The sequence below is a fragment of the Pseudonaja textilis genome, chromosome 17 (assembly GCF_049901715.1).
Source record: "Pseudonaja textilis isolate UNSWEBS1 chromosome 17, rPseTex1.2, whole genome shotgun sequence".
NCBI lineage: Eukaryota > Metazoa > Chordata > Lepidosauria > Squamata > Elapidae > Pseudonaja > Pseudonaja textilis.
This window is the reverse complement of record NC_142006.1, coordinates 4,816,761-4,839,373: the sequence shown is the minus strand read 5'-3', so window position 1 is coordinate 4,839,373 and position 22,613 is coordinate 4,816,761. Positions and strand designations below refer to the sequence as shown.

Genomic DNA, 22,613 nt, shown 5'->3' with positions numbered 1-22,613 from the left:
GGAGAAAGAAAGTGTGTTGGAAATATTCCCCAGCAGGAGTTATTTGTAAAAAAAAACCCACAATAAAGTTAGGATACAAACAAACAAACTTCATGGTTTGAAAACCATTTTTTCACCTTCGTCCCCCCCAGAACACAAACACGCTGTGCAGTACGCACAACAACGAAGATACAATAGTGCAGCGATAGCAAAGCAACTGGAAAGTTGAGAGTTTGAAGGAACCACCAATTAGCAAACATTTATATGTATGCTAATCACAAGGCTGGGGACAAATCTCAGCATGAAGAAATTTTAATTAACACAATGCCTTAAAAGTAGAGTGTTGTTCAATGCAGAGTTGACCATAAGGTTGAAAAAAAATAATGATTGCTGGGTATATGTGTGTGTGTGTGTGTGTGTGTGTGTTCCTCTTTCGCTCTCTCTCTCTCACACACACACAACACACACACACACGCATTGTACACCCATACTGAAACAGCAAAAATGTGTTTAATCCCCCCACTTGGCAATATGCATCTTCTAATTAGGCAAATGTATTTTCAGTTTTCCTTATCTAATATCAGACAGCTAGTGTAATAAGGGCAGGAAGGGTGGTAGTTTACAAATGCTTGCATTCTCATTAATTATGATCTTCAATTACACTGATTATAAGGCTGTTTTAAAACGCTGTGACAGAGATCAGAGCTGAAGTATGGAGAGGAGGAAGGAAGGAAAGGAAAGAAGGAAAGAAAAGAAGGAAAGGAAGAAGGAAAGGGAGGAATGAAGGAGGGAGGGAGGGAAGGAGGGAAAGCAGGAAAGAAAAGAAAAGAGGAAGGAAGAAAAAGGAAGGAAAAAAGAAGAAAGGAAGGAAAAAAGAAGGAAGGAAGGAAGGAAGGCATAAGGAAGAAAAAAGCAAAGGAAGGAAAGGAAAGACAGAAAGGAAGAAGAAAGAAAGAGAAAAAGAAAAAGGAAGGAAGGAAGAAAGAAAAAGAAAGATCTCCAGACATCCTGCCAGAGTTTGCAAAGAAATGCTATGGAAACCCACCAAAAACCAGGAACAGATTTCTCAGTCACAATGTCCTTGTGTCGACTCTTTCCCCCTCTGACGAATGGGAGAAGGCTGGCTCATCATTTAGCCTCTGGAGATAAGATGTTGCTACCCTTAACCTTGAAGTGACAGACAGAAGAAGGTTAAGTTTTGCTACTGTCCATCTTGGAAGGAAAATGCATTTGAGAAGAGAGAATACTCATGTCTGAGCTAAGTTGCAACCAGTGATGGGCTGAAATATGGCCTCCAACATGCAACAGCTTTTCTTGTTCTTCTGTGAAAGGAGGTAGTGGCTTCTTTTGATAGGTTTAAGCATTTGTTCAGGTGATTAACACCATTGTAAATGTTTTCTGGTAGACTTCTCATCAGCTTTTGAGGGGTAAGACGAGCATATTACAATTAAACCTTCTTCTTCTTCTTCTTCTTCTTCTTCTTCTTCTTCTTCTTCTTCTTCTTCTTCTTCTTCTTCTTCTTCTTCTTCTTCTTCTTCTTCTTCCTCCTCTTCTTCCTCCTCCTCCTCCTCCTCCTCCTCCTCCTCCTCCTCCTCCTCCTCCTCCTCCTCCTCCTCCTCTCTTCTCCTCCTCTCTTCTCCTCCTCCCCGTTCCATCATCATCACCACCACTCCTACTTCTCCTTCTCCTCCTTCTTCTTGATTGCACCTGCTTCCTGATCCGAGAAAGCCTTTGGCATGATTTGGTAGGATTTGATGAAATCTTCCTCGGAACTGGATTGCATTATTGGGTGCTTGAGAGGCACAGATTCAACAATCCTGCATCTCACCCACCAATATTCTACCATCTTTGGGGAAGAGACAATAAAAAGAACTGGTTTTCTAGCAAAAAGGCAGAAGACCGATGTGGAAGGGGGAAAAAATGCAGAATGTTTTGGAATAACTACTGTATCAGCAGCAGGGCTGAATTAATTCTAAGGAGCTAATTTTTATTTTTATTTTTTTTAATGCACACGAGAAGTCATCGCCTCCAGCACAACTGATTCTTCATTGTATGTAGATCCGCAGGGACCTCCTGAGACAGTTTGTTTTCTTCTATGATTTCCCCCCACCCCTTAGGTCCCCTCTCTCTCCAACTCAAATTTATATCAAAGCAAAGTTGGCTACAACAGCTTCAGAGGTTCAAACCGCCTTATCCACAGGTCTTCATCAAAGTTCAACCACTTCGTTTTGAAGCTTCTACAAAGAGAAGTTTGAAGTTCTTGACATTTGAGAAAAAATGTGTATTTTAGAGAACAAAAAAGAGATAAAACATGGCAAGACTTTGTTCTGTTCCCTTATTAAATATTGTTGAGGCAAAAAGACACAGCTAAAAATACCCAACTGTCTCTCTTTCCATTTTTTTTCTTTTCTTTCCACCTCTTATGCACATATATATTCAGTTTTCTCTATCTTTTCCCGGGATGTTCCAGCAATCCACACATTAAAAATTGTGACCAACCTAAATTGTAAAGAAATAAAACCATGTGACCAAACGAAAGTGGTACACAGAAGATTTATTGTTCATAACATGTTCAGTTCAATAGCACAGACTCAATATCTCCAAAGGGCTCAAGAGTCAAGGAGGCTCAAAGTTGACTCAGCCTTCCGTCCTTCCGAGATTGGTAAAATGAGGACTCAGATTGTTGGGGGCAAGAGGCTGACTCTGTAAACTTCGTAGAGAGGGCTGGAAAGCACTGTGAAGTGGTATATAAGTCTAAGTGCTATTGCTATTTTCCTTCCTTCCTTCCTTCCTTCCTTCCTTCCTTCCTTCCTGTGCAATCGTTAAAATTAAGTGTTGCAAGCTAACTCTGCCCACTGTCAGGAGTTCGATCCGGTCAGATTGACTAAGGCCTAATGACAGAGATACAGGCAGATTGAATCTCTCTCCTCACTCCCCTCTCTCTTTCTTTCTTCCTTCCCTCTCTCCCTCCCTCCCTTCCTTTCTCTCTCCTTCTCTCTCTCTTTCTTTTCTTTCTCTCTCTCTCTTTCTTTCTTCCTCCCCCTCTCCCTCCCTCCCTTCCTTTCTCTCTCCTTCTCTCTCTTTTCTCTCTCTCTCTCTTTCTTCCTCCCCACTCTCTCTCCCTTCCTTCCTTTCTCTCTCCTTCTCTTTCTTTTCTTTCTCTCTCTCCCTCTCTTTCTTTCTTCCTCCCCCTCCCTCCCTTTCTCTCTCTCTTTCTTTCTTTCTCTCTCTCTCTCTCTCTCTTTCTTTCTTTCTTTCTTTCTTTCTTTCTTTCTTTCTTTCTTTCTTTCTTTCTTTCTTCTCTCTCTCTTTCTCATCTAAATTCAAGCAACTTGTTTAATTAAAAAGAAAACGGGAAGCTGTGCCAATGCCAGCATTTCCCTGCAAGGATCAAGAGGGAAATTAGAGGGGAGCTGGTAATGGCTGCATCCCGTTCTCCGAGCATCACAGTGAAGCTAGCCAGAGGGAAAACAGATAAACAATCTTCAGATGAAACAATTAAAGTTCCATCACATGCCAATCAGGGAAGATGGCATTTGGGAGCCAAATGTAGTCACAGCTTATTTAGCACGTCTCCAACCAGGGGATGGGTAGGAAATCAACCAGACGGGCTTTAATCTCTAGCCCTGGTTGCACAAATGCATTATACATCTACGCTTCTGCAAATACATAACAAGGTAGTCCTGGATTTACAACCACAAATGAGCCCCAATTTTTCCCGTTGCTAAACAAAACATTGGTTAAGTCAGCTTTGTCCCATATTTAGGACTTTCCTTGCTGCAGTTGATTAAGTTACTAAGATTCACGGTTGTTCAATTGGGATCCCATGACCATGGGGATGCCACAACGATCGTAAGTGTGAACCAGCAGCTAAGCATGTGAATTTGGGCCATGGGATCATGCAGCCTCTACGAAGGACGTAAGGGTGGAAAACGGTCCTAAATTGCTTTTTTCAGTGCCACTGTAACTTCAAACGGGCATGAGATGAGCTGTTGTAAGTCAAGGAATACCTGTGCATTGGTATCAGGGTTTCTCTTTAACAAGTCCATATATCTGTAGCCAAGCAAGCAAACAAACTTTTAGATAGATAGATAGATAGATAGATAGATAGATAGATAGATAGATAGACAGATGATAGATAGATAGATAGATAGATAGATAGATAGAGATAGATAGATAGAGATAGATAGACAGACAGATGATAGATAGATAGATAGAAAGATAGATAGATAGATAGACAGATATAGACAGATAGAAAGACATGAGATAGATAGAGATATATGACAGATAGATATAGATAGATGATGGATGATAAGACAGACAGACATAGAGATGATGATAGAGATGTATGTGCATGTGTGTGTAACATATATGTGTGTGTGTGTGTGTGTATCTACAAATAATTACACAAATATTTATATATTTGATACATACACATATACAAATACACATATGCACATATATAGGAAATGGAAAGAATACCTACATATAGAAATGAAAGGAGATATATATATATATCTCCATCCTTTCATTTCCTAGCGTAACAACACCAGGCACAAGTTCCAGCAGTGTTCTACTGTTAATTGAACATTTCACAGTCCCACATGATGCGTTTCAGGCCTCCAGGCAATTATAATCCCTCATTATAGCAAGCTGGGCTTGGTTCAATTTCCTCACTCAGGAAAATTACTTAAAAATAATACGAAATCTTTTGTCCCTCCCCAACGTTGTTCTAAAATTGGCTTGAGGAGCAGAAGACACTCTCTGCTTTTATGTCCAATTGTAAATCCATTTCAAGCAAGGCTTTGAGTAATGATATGTTCCTAGACCAGGTGGCTTTTATGCACACACACAAACACGCACACAAACACACACACACATGTTTTTTTAATCAGATGGAAGACCGAGTCAACCTTCAGGCTGGTGGGATTTGAACTGCCAAATTTCAGGCAGCTGGCAGTCAGCAGAAGTAGCCTACAGTACTGCACTCTAATCACTGCACCACCATGGCTCATAGGGTTTCTTGCCTGAGAAGGAGATTGGGGTAGAAGACCTCCAAGGTTCCTTCCAACTCTGTTGTTGTTGTTGTTGTTGTTGTTGTTGTTGTTGTTATATGTTGTAACGCACCAGCCTCTCTCCTGACTCGCTCATATTCTGTATATAAAATGCAGACTGGCCACAAAAAGAGAGAGAGAGAGAAAGAGAGAGAGAGAGAGAGAAAGAGAGAAAGAGAGAAAGAGAGAGAGAGAGAGAGAGAGAGAGAGAGAGAGAGAGACTCTGTCCTTGTTTTAATTGACATTATATTTCAAATTGAGTTTTGCAAGGACAAATGCTCTACCTACACCCTCTGTTGTCCACAGTTCCTCTGTTTTCGTTTACCGCAGTGGCACAGAATGCTTCTTGTCACAAGCATCCCCATTAAAATAAGTCCTACCGAATGACATCAAGTTTTAAATATGAAATGCAAGATGGAAATATGCATGGATTATGCAGATCTTGCCCATGTGGGCCACCGAATGTTATAGCACATCGAAAGGAGCCGGGGTTATTAAATTGATGCGTGATTAATCATTCAGCTTGGAGGCTATTTGTTTTGACTTCCAACCACACAGAGTTGTGGTTTTCAGACACGTAGAGAGATCCTAGAGATTAAAATATGATGGATGGATATCTGATGGGCTGGAATTTAGGAGTATGTGTGAACCCATCGACTTTGATATTTCAGTAGGCCTGATCAAAATTGAATTGGTGAACTGAAACCAAGTTGGCCCAAAGAGATCTATCAAGCGGTGACACAGCTTGTTCCCCCAAGCTGTTGAATCTCCATTGCTGGAGGTTTTCAAGAAAAGATTGGAGAACCATCTGTCCAAGGTGATCTGAGAACTTCTGGCTTGGGCTAGAAGGTCTTCTCTGACCTTCTAATAAGGTTGAAGAAGACTTCCTCCGAGATCTTCTCCAACCTTATGATTCTATAAAACAGGTGATAAAAGTATGTGTGCATGTTATTACTGTTATTACTGGCAGCTACTCTATCTCTGGAAAGTTAAATAAGGCATGTGGGGGAATTACATTTTGTTGAGCCACTTATTGACTTTTTTAAGACACAGATTCCAAGGAGGGAGAATGAGGCAGCTCCAAACTACACATATAACACAATGGCAGCAGTTTCCATTGGCTTACGGGTCCAAAATGCACACCAGTATTAGCCCATTACAAGCTATTTTCGTTGCTTTTAGAAAAAAATTGCTCTTCTTTCCCCTTTCCATCCCTTCTCAATGCCTGGTGCATTTTGCTTCTTCTTTTTTTAATCCTTTGTGATTCCATCTGTCACACAGAAAGCAAGATAAAATAAACGAATGATCAATGGTGTATCTATTTTGCCTTCCCAACTTGGATTTGCTTCAGAGGCGCAAGTGAGCTCGGAGTTTTCAGTCACTGCCCTTCTGGCTACGATATATTGGGAATTGGTTCAACGGAAGTCAGGAGATAGAGCAACTGTAATCTTCCTTGTCAACAGACAAGCAAGATAACATCTGGCTGCGCTCCACCGAAAACGTGGCTTGCCCTAATTCTACATCCATTGGGATGGCCACCAACTGCCCCTGGAAGGTTGGTGGAGCAGCTGCACAAACCTAGAAACTATTTAAACAGTCAAAAAGCTGGGGGGAAAGGAAAAGAGAGGATGGGAGTGGTTCAGATTGCAAATATTGTGGCAGATTTAAGGAAGTAATTTTCCGGAAAAAAATATGGATAAAGCAGTTGTCCCTATTAAGGCAATGAAAACATGCCTCAAATATTTACACCAGGGAACTGGTAACACTTTGGTCTTTAATAACTTGTCCACCAGCTCATCTCTTGCATTTAATTCGGCTCGGTTTTTGTCTTTTTGCAAGACACATATCCCCAAAATAACATTATTAGGGAGAATTGGAGGGTTCTTGGTATTCTCTGAGCTTGGAGGCTTTCTTTGCAGATGTTTCATTACCCAACTAGGTAATATCATCAGTGCTACAAGGGAGTGGGGGGATGTGGAGAAGCAGGAGAATTGTGGGGTTTTGGTGCTATCTGAGCTGGATTGTTTTCTTGCAGACATTTCATTACCTACCTAGGTAACAACATCAGTGCTATGAGGGAGTGGAGGGGTGTGGAGAGGAGGAGAATTGGGGGTCTTTGGTGCTCTCTCATTTGTGTTGTTTTCTTGCAGATATTTCATTAGTGAACTAGGTCACATCATCAGTGCTAGAAGGAACTATATATAAATACAGTGCAAACCCCACTGCCTTCTAGGACTCATGATGTTATTTAGTTGGGTAATGAAAGGCCTGTAAGCAAAGCATCCAGGTCAGAGAGGACCAGGTTCAACGCTGAGCTACAAACATACTCTTCTATCAGCCTCAGTGAGAATGATCGGTTATTGCCCCAAAGGATGACTGCCCGTCCCATCTGTTATGGCTATACATTTATCACCTTCTTTTGACTCGTGTACATATATGTTGACATCAGAAGCTGAAGAAGTTTGATCGAGCTGTGCATGTATCAGAAGGATAGGGAGGGGAAAAAAAATTTCTGCAAGTAAAATTATGCAGGGTGCAGAAGATTTCCATCAGAGCTGCCAATGAAATACCAATAAAACAGATTAATGTCCCTTGGAAGAGGGGAGGAGGTGGGGCAGTCTCCAATCAAGACATAATGGCTTTTCGGAAGATGAAAAACACGAGGGACCGAGTGAAATGGCACCAAGAATGAGAATGATCGCTGAAACGACACTCTTAAAATACAGTTCTAAACTGTGGGGAAGAGAAGCAACTTTGAAGGGGCGGTTTGCTGGCTGAGCTGCCAAGGAAAATATGAAATGTTGGCTTATTCTGGCCAGGAAAACATGGAAGAAACGCCATTGACCCAGCTGGCATAAACCCTGAATCTTGATGTCTTATGCTATAATTAATGCCATGCCAAAGTCGGTCTTCCTGCAATGTTTTATCCAGTTTTGGACACTGTATTTAAGAAGGACCAGTGGTGTTATGGCTGCCGGTTTGCAACGGTTCTAACGATCTGGTTGCACCAGTCAGCACGCTTTCCTGTCCTATACTTCCCTTGCTTGTAGCTCAGCTGATAGGTGGGGCAGAGTGGATTGCCCCACCTCAGCTGTTTTACTCACCAGCTCTGACAGAAAGGTAAGTTTTCATGCTTACAACTGCCCGTTTTAGAATGTTCCACGTGCAAAGCGCGCAGCCATAGAATTGATAGTAAACTATTTTGAATTCCAACACTGAGGAGGAGCGTAATTTAGAATGTAACGACCAAAATAATTAGGGTATGGAAGCTACAGGTAATCATCAACTTACGACAGCTTATTTAATGACCTCTCAAAGTTACAACGGCACAAGTGACGACCGTTTTTCACACTTCCCCTTTCTGTTGCTAAGCAAGACTAATTCTGCCCCATTTTATCACCTTTCTGGACACAAGGGTGACATGAATCACTGCAGTGGTAACCTAACCTAACCTGGTCGTTAAGTGAATCTACTCTACTCTACTCTACTCCACTCCACTCCACTCTACTCCATTCCCCTATTCTATTCTATTCTATTCTATTCTATTCTATTCTATTCTATTCTATTCTATTCTATTCTATTCTATTCCATTCCATTCCATTCCATTCCATTCTCACTTAAAATATACCACAGTTGGATTAACAATGTAGATCTCTGCTTGTGGCTTTCCTGGAAATGATGGGACACATTTTTAAGAAAATGTGTATCTGCTTGGAGAAAACCAATCCTTTCACTCTAGAAGGCCAGAAAAAAAGCATCGATTTGCCCTCCCATCAGAGGCAGAAAATGTACCAGCAGGAGAGAGAGAGAGAGAGAGAGAGAAAGGGAACCCGATGAAAAATTTAATGCCTTCTCAAGCTCGGTTCCTGTGTGGAAGAAGAAAATTGAATTTGCTCGGGTCTCCGAGAGGTTGCACTTGATAGACATTGCAAGGCAGGTTCAGATAAGGTCAAGAAACTCAAGAAATATTGGAAGCAGGGAGCTATAAAGAGAAGCGGTGGTTTCTGGGAACTCCTTCCATCTTCCATCATCAAAAGTGGTCTCTCCATTGTCTGGCAAGTGGAAAAGACACTTGAGATTAGACATTTTTTTTTCCCCCTCCGGAGGGAAAGTGTGTAAGACAGATTCCCGCTCAGCTGAAGGCCATGGAAGGGTATTGCCTGATCATTTGAAAAACAGAATGGGCTTTTGCTGTAGAAGTTTCTTTAAGTGGTTCCTTTTTTTTGTAATTTTTTTTTTTTATTGATGGCTCATTGTCTCAAAGGATGAGTTTGATGTGGTTCTCCTTTCTTTACGTTTTGCTGCTTCCTCTGTGCTCATTCCGACTGTGACTCTTTCTCCATCTGAAAAAAAGTTTTGTAGGAAATAACCCAAAGGTCCTGTTTCAAGTGGCAACTGGACTTTTTGGTTTTAATTTTGAAGACATTTCCGCTTCTCATCTAAGAAGCTTCTTTTAAAAAGATGTTGGATAACCATTTGTCTGAAATAGCATATGGTTCCCTTCTTGAGCAGGTTGGACTGGAAGACCTGTACGGTCCCTTCCGACTCTGTTATTCTGTTATCCTGGTAAGGTGATGTGTTTGCAGATCCATTCGGAGAACTTTAAATCTATGTAGAGTCTTGGCTGATGTTCAGGATAGAACAGGTCCACATTCTCCTTTTAATTGGAATATTTCATGGGTCAGCTGTGCCATTTTTGGCTCCGTCGGTATCGATTAACAATCACACTCAAAGGAGTTATTATTCAGAGATCTCGTAAATAAAAGGGCAAGGCAGAAAGAGCAGAAATAAACACCCAAGTCTGGATTTGCTAAGGCATGCAAAATAAAGGATGTTTTTGTGCTGCAAATTAGCCAAGGGTCCAACGTTGGAGCCCTTTTGCAAATGCCAAGGTGGAAAAGAAAAAAAAAATTATTTCCAAATGTCACCATTAAAATATCAGCACATGGTTTAAACTGCAGAATCGGTTCTCCCAAGGATGATGACCCCATTTATATCACCTTTTTTTTTTTGAAAAGGAACAAAATAAATTATGGATTGGGAGTCTAATCAGTATGAAGTAGTCTACAGGATAACATGTCTTTAATACAACCCACCCCACCAAAAAAACCAAACAAACAAACCCCAAAGGTTTCGTGGAACAACAGTGGATTAGAACAAATCAGCTTTTTGTCCATAATTCTTGTTAATTCCTAATCAGCCACTATGTGACACACAATGTTGGACAGGCCACTGATGACTCTTCACTGGCTTATCAGACATAAGACTTCCCAGCAGCTGCCGCACTCAGCATGCATTTCTTTTAAACTCTCTTCCCAGCTGTGGCTAATGACAGGAATCAGGGCCCTTTCCTTCCCCGTAAGCCATGCAACCCACGTTGCTCTCTTCTCCGTTCCTCCCTGCGAGCCCTAGGATGAAGAGGGGGTGGGTCTGGGTCTTCCTCTGAACTCCCTTGTTCTACCTCTCTCTTGCTCTGCCCAGCTGGACTTTGCCCTTCCCCAGTTTCCTCCACAGCCAATGGAGCCACACTCCCGCTCCCTGTAAGCTGTCCGTCTTCCTACTCGGATTCAGACTCCGACAGGGGCATGACAGTTCTTGAGAGATGCAGCTGCTTAGAAAGGATGACTAAGTCATGCTCTTAGAGAAGCCACACCCTTGCACCAAAAAGCAGAGAAGCAGAAAGTTCTTACCATCAGCAATGAAGTGCTCAGGGACATGAAGGGTCACTTTGACAGTGAGCGGACAGGAGATCTGGGTGCCGCAGACCATAGCCAGGATGCAAGAGCTCACAGCAACTAAGGTAAGGGCCGTCTTGTTCACTGGGCTTTTGAGGGAACCTGGAGAAGAGAAACAAGCATACAAGACACATTACAAAAAGGAGGTTCTCGTCTCAAAATTGTGTTCTGTTCTGTTCAATTGTGTCCAATTCTTGAAGGCTGCCTTGACCAGTTCCTCCAGTTTTCTTGGTGTGTGTTTTTTTTTCATTGATGCCTTCCTGGGGTTGAGAGAAAGGGACTGGCCCAAGATCAACCAGCTGGCTAAGGTGGAACTAGAACTCATGGTCTCCTGGTTTCTAGCCTAATGTCAACAACCATGACATCAACCTGGCTCTTCTCCAAGACATACTGTTTTAGTCTAACCCTGAGGCAGCCAGAGAAACAGGAGAGAGAGGGAAGGGATGGAGCCCAGGGACGGGAGGAGGGGAGGGGATGCGAAGCAGCACATTTAGAAGAAAACTGGAGTAGGAAGGAAAAGGAGGCTGCCTTATCCACTGAATCTAACAAGGCAGTCCTCAACTAACAACGTATCTCCCCAAATGACTAACATTCACAATTTGTGCCATAATAACGAATAATGGCTGCTTCACAAGTAATCCTCAACTTAACGACCACTCGTTTAATGCCCTTTGGAAACTGCAACAGCCCCCACCCCCCAAAAGTCATATAAAAAAGGTAACTGAACAAGGAGATGTTCAACCTGGAAATAAGGAGAAACTTTCTGACGGTGAGAACAATCAACCCATGGAACAAAAGTTGCCTTCAGAAATTGTGGGAGCTTCATCCCTGGAAGCTTTCAAGAAGAGATTGGACTCCCATCTGTCAGAAATGATGTAGGGTCTCCTGCTTGGGCAGGGGGCTGGACTAGATGACTTACAAGGTCCCTTCTAACTCTGATTATCTGTTATCTGTTAGCATCCCATCCCTGGCTTGCATGACTATCCCTGAGACAGTTGACTGGATTTGCAGTCTAAGATGCCAATGACCCCGTGTTACCAAACCCTGTTAGAAATGGAAGGTTTTATATCTTTCAGAGTGGCATCTTATCAACGGATACCACTAGTACTTAAATGCAGACACACACCTCTTCCCCGTTGCATTTTGATTTAAAGGAAATCCAGCAAAAGGGTCCAATATTTTTATTCTGGTTTCCAACCAAAACAATTTGCCAGATCTGAGCATGTAGAAATAATAATTTGTTCTCGGTCTTAAGCGCAAAGAGTCCCGGCTATCAATTCATCTGTGATGAGCAGTTATGTATAATTCAGGGATTCCAGGAGATTGACAGAGCTCCATCAAAGAGATGGAGGATTTCTTTCTCCTCGTCTCGCTGAAATCAGATGGATGGATAAGTTGATCCCGGTAATAAGTGAGGAAGGAAATTGAGATATGACACAGAACATCCCAAAGGTGCTTTTCAAAATACAACTAGTCTTTCTGTGAACCTTTGGGACAACCATGATCTAAATGACTGGGAATCTTCATACACACTCAACACAAAACGTTGAGTTTGCACCCACATAGGGATAGAATCAAGATCACATGAAGTGTTAATACCATTTTATAATGTCTTGGTAAGGCCACACTTGGAATACTGCATCCTGTTTTGGTCACCACAATATATAGAATAGAATAGAATAGAATAGAATAGAATAGAATAGAATAGAATAGAATAGAATAGAATAGAATAGAATAGAATTCTTTATTGGCCATGTGTGATTGGATACACAAGGAATTTGTCTTGGTGCAAATGCTCTCAGTGTACATAAAAGAAAACATACATTCATCAAGAATGACTCGTCAAGAGTCAAGAATCATCAGGTACAACAATAATAGTCATAGGGTAGTACAATAAGCAATCAAATCATACTAGGAAACAGTCAATACAAATTGTTAGGATACATACAGTCATGAGTGGGAGGGTGAAAGGAAGGATGGCAGGATTAATAGTAATAGTAATGCAGACTTAGTAAACAGTTGGACAGTGTTGAGGGAATTATTTGTTTAGCAGAGCGATGGCTTTCAGGAAAAACTCTCCTTGTGTCTAGTTGTTCTGGTGTGCAGGGCTCTATAGCGTCATTTTGAGGGAAGGAGTTGAAACAGTTTATGTCTGGGATGTGAGGGGTCTGTAGATATTTTCACAGTCCTCTTTCTGACTCATGCAAACAAAAAGATGTTGAGATTCTAGAAAGAGTGCAGAGAAGAGCAGCAAAGATGATTAGGGAACTGGAGGCTAAAACATATAAATAATAGTTGCTCCAATTGGGTATGTCTAGTTTGATGAAAAGAAGAAGTAGGGGTGACATGATACCAGTCTTCCAATATCTCAGGGGTTGCCCCAAAGAAGAGGGAGTCAAGCTATTCTCCAAAGCACCAGAAGGCAGGAGAGGAAGCAATGGATGGAAACTAATCAACAAGAGAAACAACCTAGAACTAAGAAGAAATTTCCTGACTGTGAGAACAATTAACCAGTGCAACAATAAAGTCAATAAAGGCCAATAAAGTCTCTGTCCTATTTTCCAGCTCTTGATGATCTGCAGAAGGTAAAGGGCGAGTTGGACCACGATGAACCAGAACTCCGTATGAATGTACCTCTCTTCCATTAAGTTACATTGATCTGCTCTGTTGGAAGGACTCAAATCCAACCCATGAAAAAAAAGTAAAAAAAGAAGCAACTTTCTCAAGAAATGCGGTTCTTTCGTACTTTTCCAGGGAATTCTGCTCTCATCGGTAGCCTGCCTCATCCCAAACATTTATGGTGCATTAACTTATCTCTTTTAATCGACAGAGGAAGCTAGATGTAGCAAATCACGAAAGTGCAATTTCCTAAATCCCAAAGCAACTGTCTCTCTCTGTGTGTCTTTTTATCTCCATCCAAGGCTAGACTGCACATTTCTCACCCGCAACCACAACAAAAGATGTGACAGACACTAGAAAGGATGAAAGTCAACTAGCATTTTAGAACAAAGTTTAGTAGGCGTTGACGCAGTAGGTGGGCAGATCCATCCTCCCCCAAGTTAGTCACCAAAAACCTTTTCATCTTTCAAAGTCAGAGACATAAAAAGGGTCTGTAGGCACGTGTGGGCTGATGTTTTTTTAGACAGCATGAAGACGCTGATGGGAAGAGCACCTGAAGGACAAGAAGCAATGGGTGGAAACTAATCAAGGAGAGAAGCAACTTAGAACTAAGGAGAAATTTCCTGACAATAGAACAATTAACCACTGGAAAAACTTGCCTCCAGAAGTTGTGAATGCTCCAACACTGGAAGTTTTTAAAAAGATGTTGGATAACCATTTGTCTGAAGTGGTGTAGGGTTTCCTGCCTAAGCAGGGGGTTGGACTAGAAGACCTCCAAGATCCCTTCCAACTCTGTTTTTTTATTCTATTCTATTCTATTCTATTCTATTCTATTCTATTCTATTCTATTCTATTCTATTCTATTCTATTCCCCGAGTAACCCAAAGGTTGGAGACTGCTCTCTCTGTTCTGGTGGATCATGGAGCGTTAAGGATGGCAAGAAACACTAAAAGCTAGAAAACAATTTGGAAGTGGCCCTACCTTTGAGTTTATATGAGCAAACAAGGATTTTACAAAAAAAAAATGTCTAGTTCCCAGGGCTTCCTCTAGATGAATAGACAGACTGATAGACAGGTGATAGCTAGCTAGCTAGCTAGCTAGCTAGATATTATAGTAGATAATGATAGATAATAGATTGATAGATGATAGATGGATGAAAGATGATAGATAGATAAATGATAGATAGATGATAGATAGATAGATAGATAGATAGATAGATAGATAGATAGAGACACAGAAATATGACAGACGTATGACAGAAGACAGATAAAATGCCAAGATAGGTTTTATAGCTTTAGGATATGTTTTATACGAGGAAGCAACATCTTTAAGTTCAGAAGAATTTTGAGCAGTCGAAAATAAGGCAAGAGGGAGAACTCTCTCTCTCTCTCTCTCTCTCTCTCTCTCTCTCTCTCTCTCTCTGTGTGTGTGTGTGTGTGTATTGAAACAGAACAACTGGGGATCCAAATAAGGCAGCCTTCAGGCAAGAAGTCTGATTTGAAAGTAGAGAAGACTGATGGGAAGGCTGAACCAAAAGAAAGAAAGAAAGAAAGAAAACAACCCCTAAAATCTGCAAAGCATGCCTTCTTTTTTCAGATTGCATCCAAGCAACCTCCCATAACCAAGTCGATTAATTGCTGCTTAATTGGGCCTTAAAGGCTTGAGAGAGAACAACCTCTAGAGGTAGCTTCGGAAGAATGCTTTTTTCCCAGATTAATAGACCCCCTGATTTCTAGCCTCTGCCCTAAATTTGCGTTGGCCTTAATTCAAGATGTTTCCGTTTAAGAAGTTAGGGAGAATTAAGAATAAGAGCAACTAACTGACAGTTTGAACAAATTAATTAATGGAACAGCTTCCCCCCCCCAGAAGTTCTGGGTGCTCCATCTCTGGAGGTCTTGAAGAAGAGATTGGACAACCAGTTGTCTAAAATGATGTAGGGTCTCCTGCTTGAGCAGGGGTTGGACTAGCTGACCTCCAAGGTTCCTTTCAACTCTATTCTTCTCTCATACAATCTGGCCTCAGAGGATTTTCCATCAAGAGGCAAGAAAAAGGGGGGAGAATTCAATACAAAAAGGAAAACTATAGTAAAGCATCTGAAGAATAAGAAAGGATGCGAAAAGTCAAAACTGACCAAACCTCACATTGTTAATCTTTCTTTCTTTTTTCTTTCTGGTTGGCAGACAAAATATTACAACCCCACTTGGTGCTTTAAATCTGTTTGCCCACAGGAAAATAAAAGATGTGTTTTGCTCCTTTTAGGGAGCTCTCTCTGTCTCTTCACCCTGCCCATTTTGTTAAAAATACTCACAGGGCTGAAGGAATATTGTATTTTCTCTTTTTCTTGGGAGGTAACCCAATTATGTCTTCCTGCTATTATCAACCATCAAGCATTTACCACAGGAAAGTAGCCCTGATTGACGTAATTTAGGCCTCTGCTTTGTGTCCGATGTAAGTGGCATACGGTGAGGGAGCCAGATCTATAAATATTTTAAATAAACAAGATAAATGGCAATAGCTTTTGTATTCATAGCTGGCCTCTGGCAGTAATAAATGTCTGTCAAAATATTCTCGTCCATTCCGGAAGCCGAGCGCAGGCATCAGCAACCGGCGGGCATTTGAAATTCTGGAGGGCCCTCGGGCGGGTTTGAAAGGATTCAATCAGGAATGTGGTTTTGTTAGTCCGTGATATTGGTTTTGTAAGGGAAATACATCATGCCTTCATTTCGGCGGCCAAACATATTTTCTAACAAAATAATCTGGAATATGGTGTGAGAGGTGGGATTTCTGACCAGTTCTGGAGAACTGGTAATGGAAATTTCGAGCCGTTCGGAGAACCGGCAAATCCCACCTCTGACTGGAGATATTACGGTATCCTTCCCCTGCCACGCCCACCAAGCCACACCTACAGAACCGGTAGTAAATGTATTTATTTATTTATGTTTATTTGTTTGTTTATTAATACACACACGTACACACACACACACACATATATGGAGGGAGGGAGGGAGCGAGGGAAGGGGAGAGAGAGAGAGAGAGTTCTTGGAGCCTCCTGAGAAGAAGAATCGGATAAAACCACTAGTCCAAGTTGATTTCCCCAATTTATTAGCAAAAAATGTACAAAGGTATCTCAAGTCAATGTTGAAAAGGTAAAACATCCCAATGAGACATCTTAACACACATGGCAGACTTGTAAAAAAAAAGCCAATAAATTTTGGGCACAAATACACACAATGAGGCAAAGAATTTTAAAGATTAATATATATTTTTTAAAAACCCACCTGAATTAAACTGAATTAGAAAAGACACCCACAGAAGATTCATTTTGCATTACAGGAGCAGCGTTAAGATTGTTATCTGTGCCAAGATGCAAGGATATTGACAATGGGGGAAAAAAACGAAATAAATTAAAGGATGGTAAAAAAAAAAAAAGTCAGAATTAGTAAAATTGCCAAACTGACCTGTTTAATCAGGGAGCAAATAAGCGGCTTTTGGAGAAAGAGAGTAAAATGGTTATTGTGACACACGCGAGCGGTGCATTCTTTTCAAAATAATTATGGGTAAGACAAGGAAAGAAATTATGAGGGACATGTTAAGATGGGAGGAATTAGAACTGTCACCGCGAGGGAGAATTTCTGTGATAAAAATAAGTGTTTTGCCTAGGATGGTGTTTGTGTTTCAGACAATACTTGTTTTGACACCTGAAGTATCATTCAAACAACGGGGGGAAAAAAAAGATTTATCTAATTTGTATAATGAGGGGGAAAAAAAAACTCCAGTTAAATATAAAGTGTTATAAGAGGCAAAGAAAAGAGGAAGATTTTTTTTCCTTTTCTTTCCTTTAATCTCCTCTCTTCTAGATTAACTTGAATTAATTCCTACTACCGGTAGTCCTCGACTTATGGCAGTTCATTTAGCAACTGTTCTTAGTTGCAGTGGGGGCCCTGAAAAAAAGTGAGTTTTTCACACTTACGGCTGTCGCAACATCCCCGGGATCCAAATTCAGACCGTTGGCCACTGCCTTGTGTTTACGACGATTGCCATGTCATGGGATCCCCTTTTGCGACCAGCAAGATCCACGGGGAAGCTAGATTCGCTTTAACGACCATGTGACTAACTTTAACAACAGCAGAGATTCCCTTAAAAAACGGTGACAAGAAACGCCGTTCAACGAAGGCAGAGCTCACTTAACAAACACCTCACTTAGCAACCAAACTATGGGGGGGCTCCATTGTGGTTGCAGGTCATAGGAGCCTCTGTGGTGCAGTGGTTAGAGTGCAATACTGCAAGCTACTTCTGCTGCAGCCAGCTGCCTACAATTTGGCAGTTCAAATCCCACCAGGCTCAAGGTTGACTCAGCCTTCCATCCTTTTGAGGTGGGTAAAATGGGGACCCAGATTGTTGGGGGCAAGAGGCTGACTCTGTAAACTGCCTAGAGAGGGATATAAAGCACTGTGTATATAAATTTAAGTACTGTTGTCTTTCCTTTCCTTCCAGCCTTCCTTTCCTTTCCTTTCGTTTCCTTTCCTTTCCTTCCCTTCCCTTCCCTTCCTTTGCTTTCCTTTCTTCTTTCCCAGTGGTTAGAATGCAGTATTGCAGGCTGCCCACTGCCAGCAGTTCAATCCTGACTGGCTCCAGGTTGACTCAGGCTTCCATCCTTCCGAGATGAGTAAAATGAGGACCCGAAATTGTTGGGGGAAATTATGCTGACTCTATAAACCACTTAGAGAGGGCTGGAAAGCAGTGTGAAGTGGTATATAAGTCTAAGTGCTAGTGCTATTACCTGTACGGCTAGGAAAACTTTCCGTAAAATTATGTAGTTTTTTTTTTTTTTTTAATACTGATGTGCTGGAATATTTGTCACGACGGACCTTCTGCTGATGGGTAATTATGCAGAGATAGTATTCAGCAGGTTCTGGAGAACTGATAGTGGAAATTTGGAGTAGTTCAGAGAACCGACAAATGCCACCTCTGACTGGACCCACCAATCCCATCTATTCTCTGCCTCCCGAGTCCCAGCTGATCGGCTGGGTCTTCTTTGGTTGCCCTGCACAGGAGAACAGAGCTGGAAAGCAGGTTAGTGGGGAGAGACGGAATGGGGATTTTGCAGTATCCTTCCCCTGCCACTCCCACCATGCCACGCCCACAGAACCAGTAGCAAAACTTTTCTGCATCCCACCACTGTAATTATGGGATATGAAGGCCAGCGCTGCAGAATTAACCAGGTTGACAGGCTATGTTTGAGACGGCCTTCCTGCAACCGACACAGAGTATTTGGCATGTGGGGGTTTGAGTTACGATCAAAATCTTCCAGATTCTGAAATGTATTCCTGAGTGTCGGCTGATGAATGTAGTTTGCAAATTTCCTTTGCCCGACAGTTGCAGATCGCAGCCGGTTGACCTGCCTTGTCCTAACTTAAAATGCAACTTTTGCTTCGCGCCTTGAGCTGTGACGCGCCTTCTGCAGAGCTGAGACAAGGACAAACTTTTTCATAAAATGAGAAACCTCGTCCTCCTCAGCGGAATCAATCAACCTGCAATGGCAAAATCTTCGCTCCGAGGCAAAAAGGACTTTGAAAGTCACTTTAAAAAATGATATTGCTTGCCTTTATCTTCCCTGTTTTGCTTTTCTTCATTTTATTTTTATTTTTAATAATAAAAAAAACCCTTACACTTATGTATTAGCCCTAATGTTCCAGGGATGGAAGCGAGGAAGGGTTTGTTTCAGAAATTATATACAGGAGTGGGAAAAACTAGAAAGGCACATCATATTTTATTGCAATATTTTCTAACGGGCCAATTCTCCACTGTCGCTCCATTGGCTTATTGCATCCATTGATGATGATGGAGGAAGGGGAAGAAGGGGAAGGAAGAGGAAGGAAAAGGAGAAAGGGGAAAGGGAGGAGGAGGAGGAGGAGGAGAAAAGAAGAAGAAAAATGAAGGAGGAGGAGGAGAGGGAGAAGGAGAGGAAGAAGGAGGAGAAGAAAAGGAGAAGGAAAAGAAGGAAAAGGAGGAAAAGGAGAGGGAGAAGGAGAAGAAGGAAAGGAGAAGGAGAAGGAGAAGGAGAAGGAGAAGAAGAAGAAGAAGAAGAAGAAGAAGAAGAAGAAGAAGAAGAAGAAGAAGAAGAAGAAGAAGAAGAAGAAGAAGAAGAAGAAGAAGAAGAAGAAGAAGAAGAAGAAGAAGATCAGCAAGTATTTTAGCTGGATGTAGGTCACGCATAGTCTGATCCATGGCTGATAAAGGATTTACTGAATTCTGAATAAACTACGATTGGCTGGGTTCATCCCCAGACTTAAGTGCTAAGCTGTAGTTTATCTTGGGCAAAATATGCTGAGCTCAAGCCAAGCCAGGCCAAGCAATCCCATTACGACTTGAGCGCAGTATCCACATTCAGTCAATCTTCACCGTAGACCACAATTCTTTCTCAACTGGTGATTCTAATGTGGTGCATAAATATTTCTTCCTGCAGATAAATTGTTGGAGGGAGACAGGAAGGGGGCGCAAGTAATACACCGCCTTCTCCAAACCCAATCACCTACCTGGGATCGTAATTCATAGCAGGACAAATGAGAGCAGAACTTCTTTGACTTAAGCAGCAGGAAATCCCTGCTAGCACAAGGGTGCAATCACCATATTCCACCCAGCCTGAAAGATCCCTCCAAAACCTACCACTAATCTATCCCTAATACCCAGACCCTCTGCTGGCTGTAGATTTTTAGAAGCTTTAATGCCAGATGCATTAAAATAAATGCATCCCCGCGTAGAAACTCTAATGGTTGAAATATTGATTTCGCCTGCACTGTATGCTGTCAAATCTTGTGAGAAAATTGTGCCTTAATATTTGGAGTGAGAGAGGGAGAGGGAGAAAGAGAGAGAGGGGAGGAGGAGGAGCAAGGAAGAGAAAGGGAGGGGAAGAGGAAGGGAAGGAGGGAGAGAGGGAGGGAGAGATAGGGAGACAGAGAAGGAGGAGAAGGAGCGAGGGAGAGAAAGGGAGGGGGAAAGGGAGGGAAGGAGGGAGAGAGAGAGGGAGAGAGAAGGAGGTGAGGGGGACAGAGGGAGGGAAGGAGGGAGAGAGAAAAGGAGGGAGAGAGGGAGGGAAGGAGAGGGAGAGAGAGAGGGAGAGAAAGGGAGGGAAGAAGGGAGGGAGGGAGGAATAGGGGAGGAAGAGAGGAAAGGAGGAAAGAAGAGAAGAAAGGAGGAAGGAAGGAAGAGAGGAAGAGAGGAAGGGGGAGGGAGGGAGGAAAGAGAAGGAGGGAAGAGGAGAGGGAAGGAAGAATATGGGAATTGGCTATTTTTTCCCCCATTTTTAATCTCATTTGCTACACACTGAAATATTATTAATGTCTCTCAACCCCAGAAGGAGGAAAGGATGAAAGAAAACCTACGCTGGTGTAACAGATTGGGAATACCTAATTCTCCTTTTAAAGGGTCTTGTTCAGACCAGACAAGACCAGATACAAGTACAGATCAAAGCCAGAATTTTCCTAACCTCTAAAAAACCCAAAATAAAAAAAAAACCCGGGTGGCTTTACAATCAGACCGAGAGAAAGCGCAAGGCCTACACCAGCATGGAGCAACCAAGCTTCCCCTAATCTGTCGTTAAAAAAATTAAAACCCTGCAAATTGGAGAACCGAACAAACTGAAGAGAAGAAGAATGGGAACGCTTAAAAAAATAAAAATAAATCTGTCTCCTGTTTTTGCTACCCTTGCAAATAAACTAAAATAAAACAGGAGGAAACCGCTGGAAGCCTCAAATCAAAGCCAAACCTGCTTATCTCAGCCATACAGTGCAGGGAACGTATGGCTGGGCAGGAGTGAACCCAAATCCCCGCGGTATTAATTAGGCTATAATGGGATGGCGATGTTGGTTTATGAGGCAATAATGCCGCTCCCGAGAGACCCAAGCGGAGAAGCCTCGGTTGAGTCTGTTATCCCAATAAAAGAGCTGTCTGAATTTTCAGGACAGGAGAAGCAAAGACCTCCGTGAAATTGAGGTGGGGTCCTACTCCAAGGTCAAAATATTTAACACCAGTTAAGAAACAACCATCGTGTAAGTTCATCTGTCTTACAGAATAGTTAGAGAAGGGGAAGGGGTCTTGGAAGTCTTCTGTAGTCCAACCCTCTGCTCAAGGAGAAGACCCTACATCGTTCTGGACAAATGCCTGTCCAGTCTCTTCTTAAAAACCTCCATTGATGAAGCATCTTACCCTTTCCCTTGTTAAATATTTATGCAAGACAGATCTCTCACTCTCGCTTTCTCTTTCAATTTATTACTATTTATTATTATTATTATTATTATTCATCTCTTCCTTCAACAGAAAAGGCTGGGTATTCTCAGCACATGGGGGCATTAAGTAGAACGGTTCCAGTTCTCCACCATAGACGCCAACGTCTGCGTGGCAACCGCCTCCCCGTGAGCGCGTGATCATGAAAATAATTTTTTTCCTGGGTTTCTCTGGAAAGGATTCAGCACCTCCCTGCTCCTTGCCTTCACTATAATTAAGAGAAACCAGCAAAGATTGACGAGGCGGTATCGTCGAAAGTCTTGGTTACAGTTGAAGGGTTCCTCAAATGTCATTATTTGTTCACGCTTAATTTCTTCGGTTTTCAAAATCAATTCCTGCCCTTCCATAAAGTAGAATGAAGTGCCAGTTTTTGTTTTTGTTTTAAAATGAAAAACACTTACAGTGGAAACTGAGCCTTCAGAAAGAAGACAAGTGTGGGGAAGACTTTTTAAAAAGTAATTAAAAAAATACTTTTTAACAGAATAGGTTGAACTCTCTTCTAAGGGGCTGGAACAAAGAGGAGAGAGTCAAGCTATTCTCCAAAGCCCCTGAAGGCAGGACAAGAAGCCATGATGGGAAACTAATCAAGGAGAGAAGCAACCTGGAATTAAGAAGAAACTTCCTAACAGGGAAGACAATCAACCAGTGGAACAGCTTGCCACCAGAAATTGTGGGAGCTTCATCACTGGAGGCTTTCAAGAAGAGACTGGACAGTCACTTGTTTGAAATGGTGTAGGATTTCTACCAGTTAGCAGCTGGAGGTTGAAATGAGGTTCTGATAGGAGAAGGAGAAGGAGAAGAAGGGGGAGAAAAAGGAAGAGGAGGAGGAGGAGGAGGAAGAGGAGGTGGTGGTGGTGACTGGACTAGAAGACCTTCAAGACCCCTTCCAACTGTTATTCTGTTATTCTGTAAATTCCACACCAGCATTTTGGCCTTCTTGCTG

General features: G+C 42.0%; 1 protein-coding gene across 3 annotated transcripts in view; it reads right to left on the bottom strand.

Moving 5' to 3' along the window:
• ASTN2 (astrotactin 2) overlaps nucleotides 1–22,613 on the bottom strand; it is a 279,279-nt gene that overhangs the window by 132,573 nt on the left and 124,093 nt on the right. For all 3 annotated transcript variants that reach the window (XM_087914557.1, XM_087914558.1, XM_087914556.1), the window contains exon 6: nucleotides 10,724–10,870. In XM_087914557.1, the coding sequence (XP_087770683.1) occupies nucleotides 10,724–10,870 (147 nt within the window). The remainder of the gene's footprint in view (nucleotides 1–10,723; nucleotides 10,871–22,613) is intronic.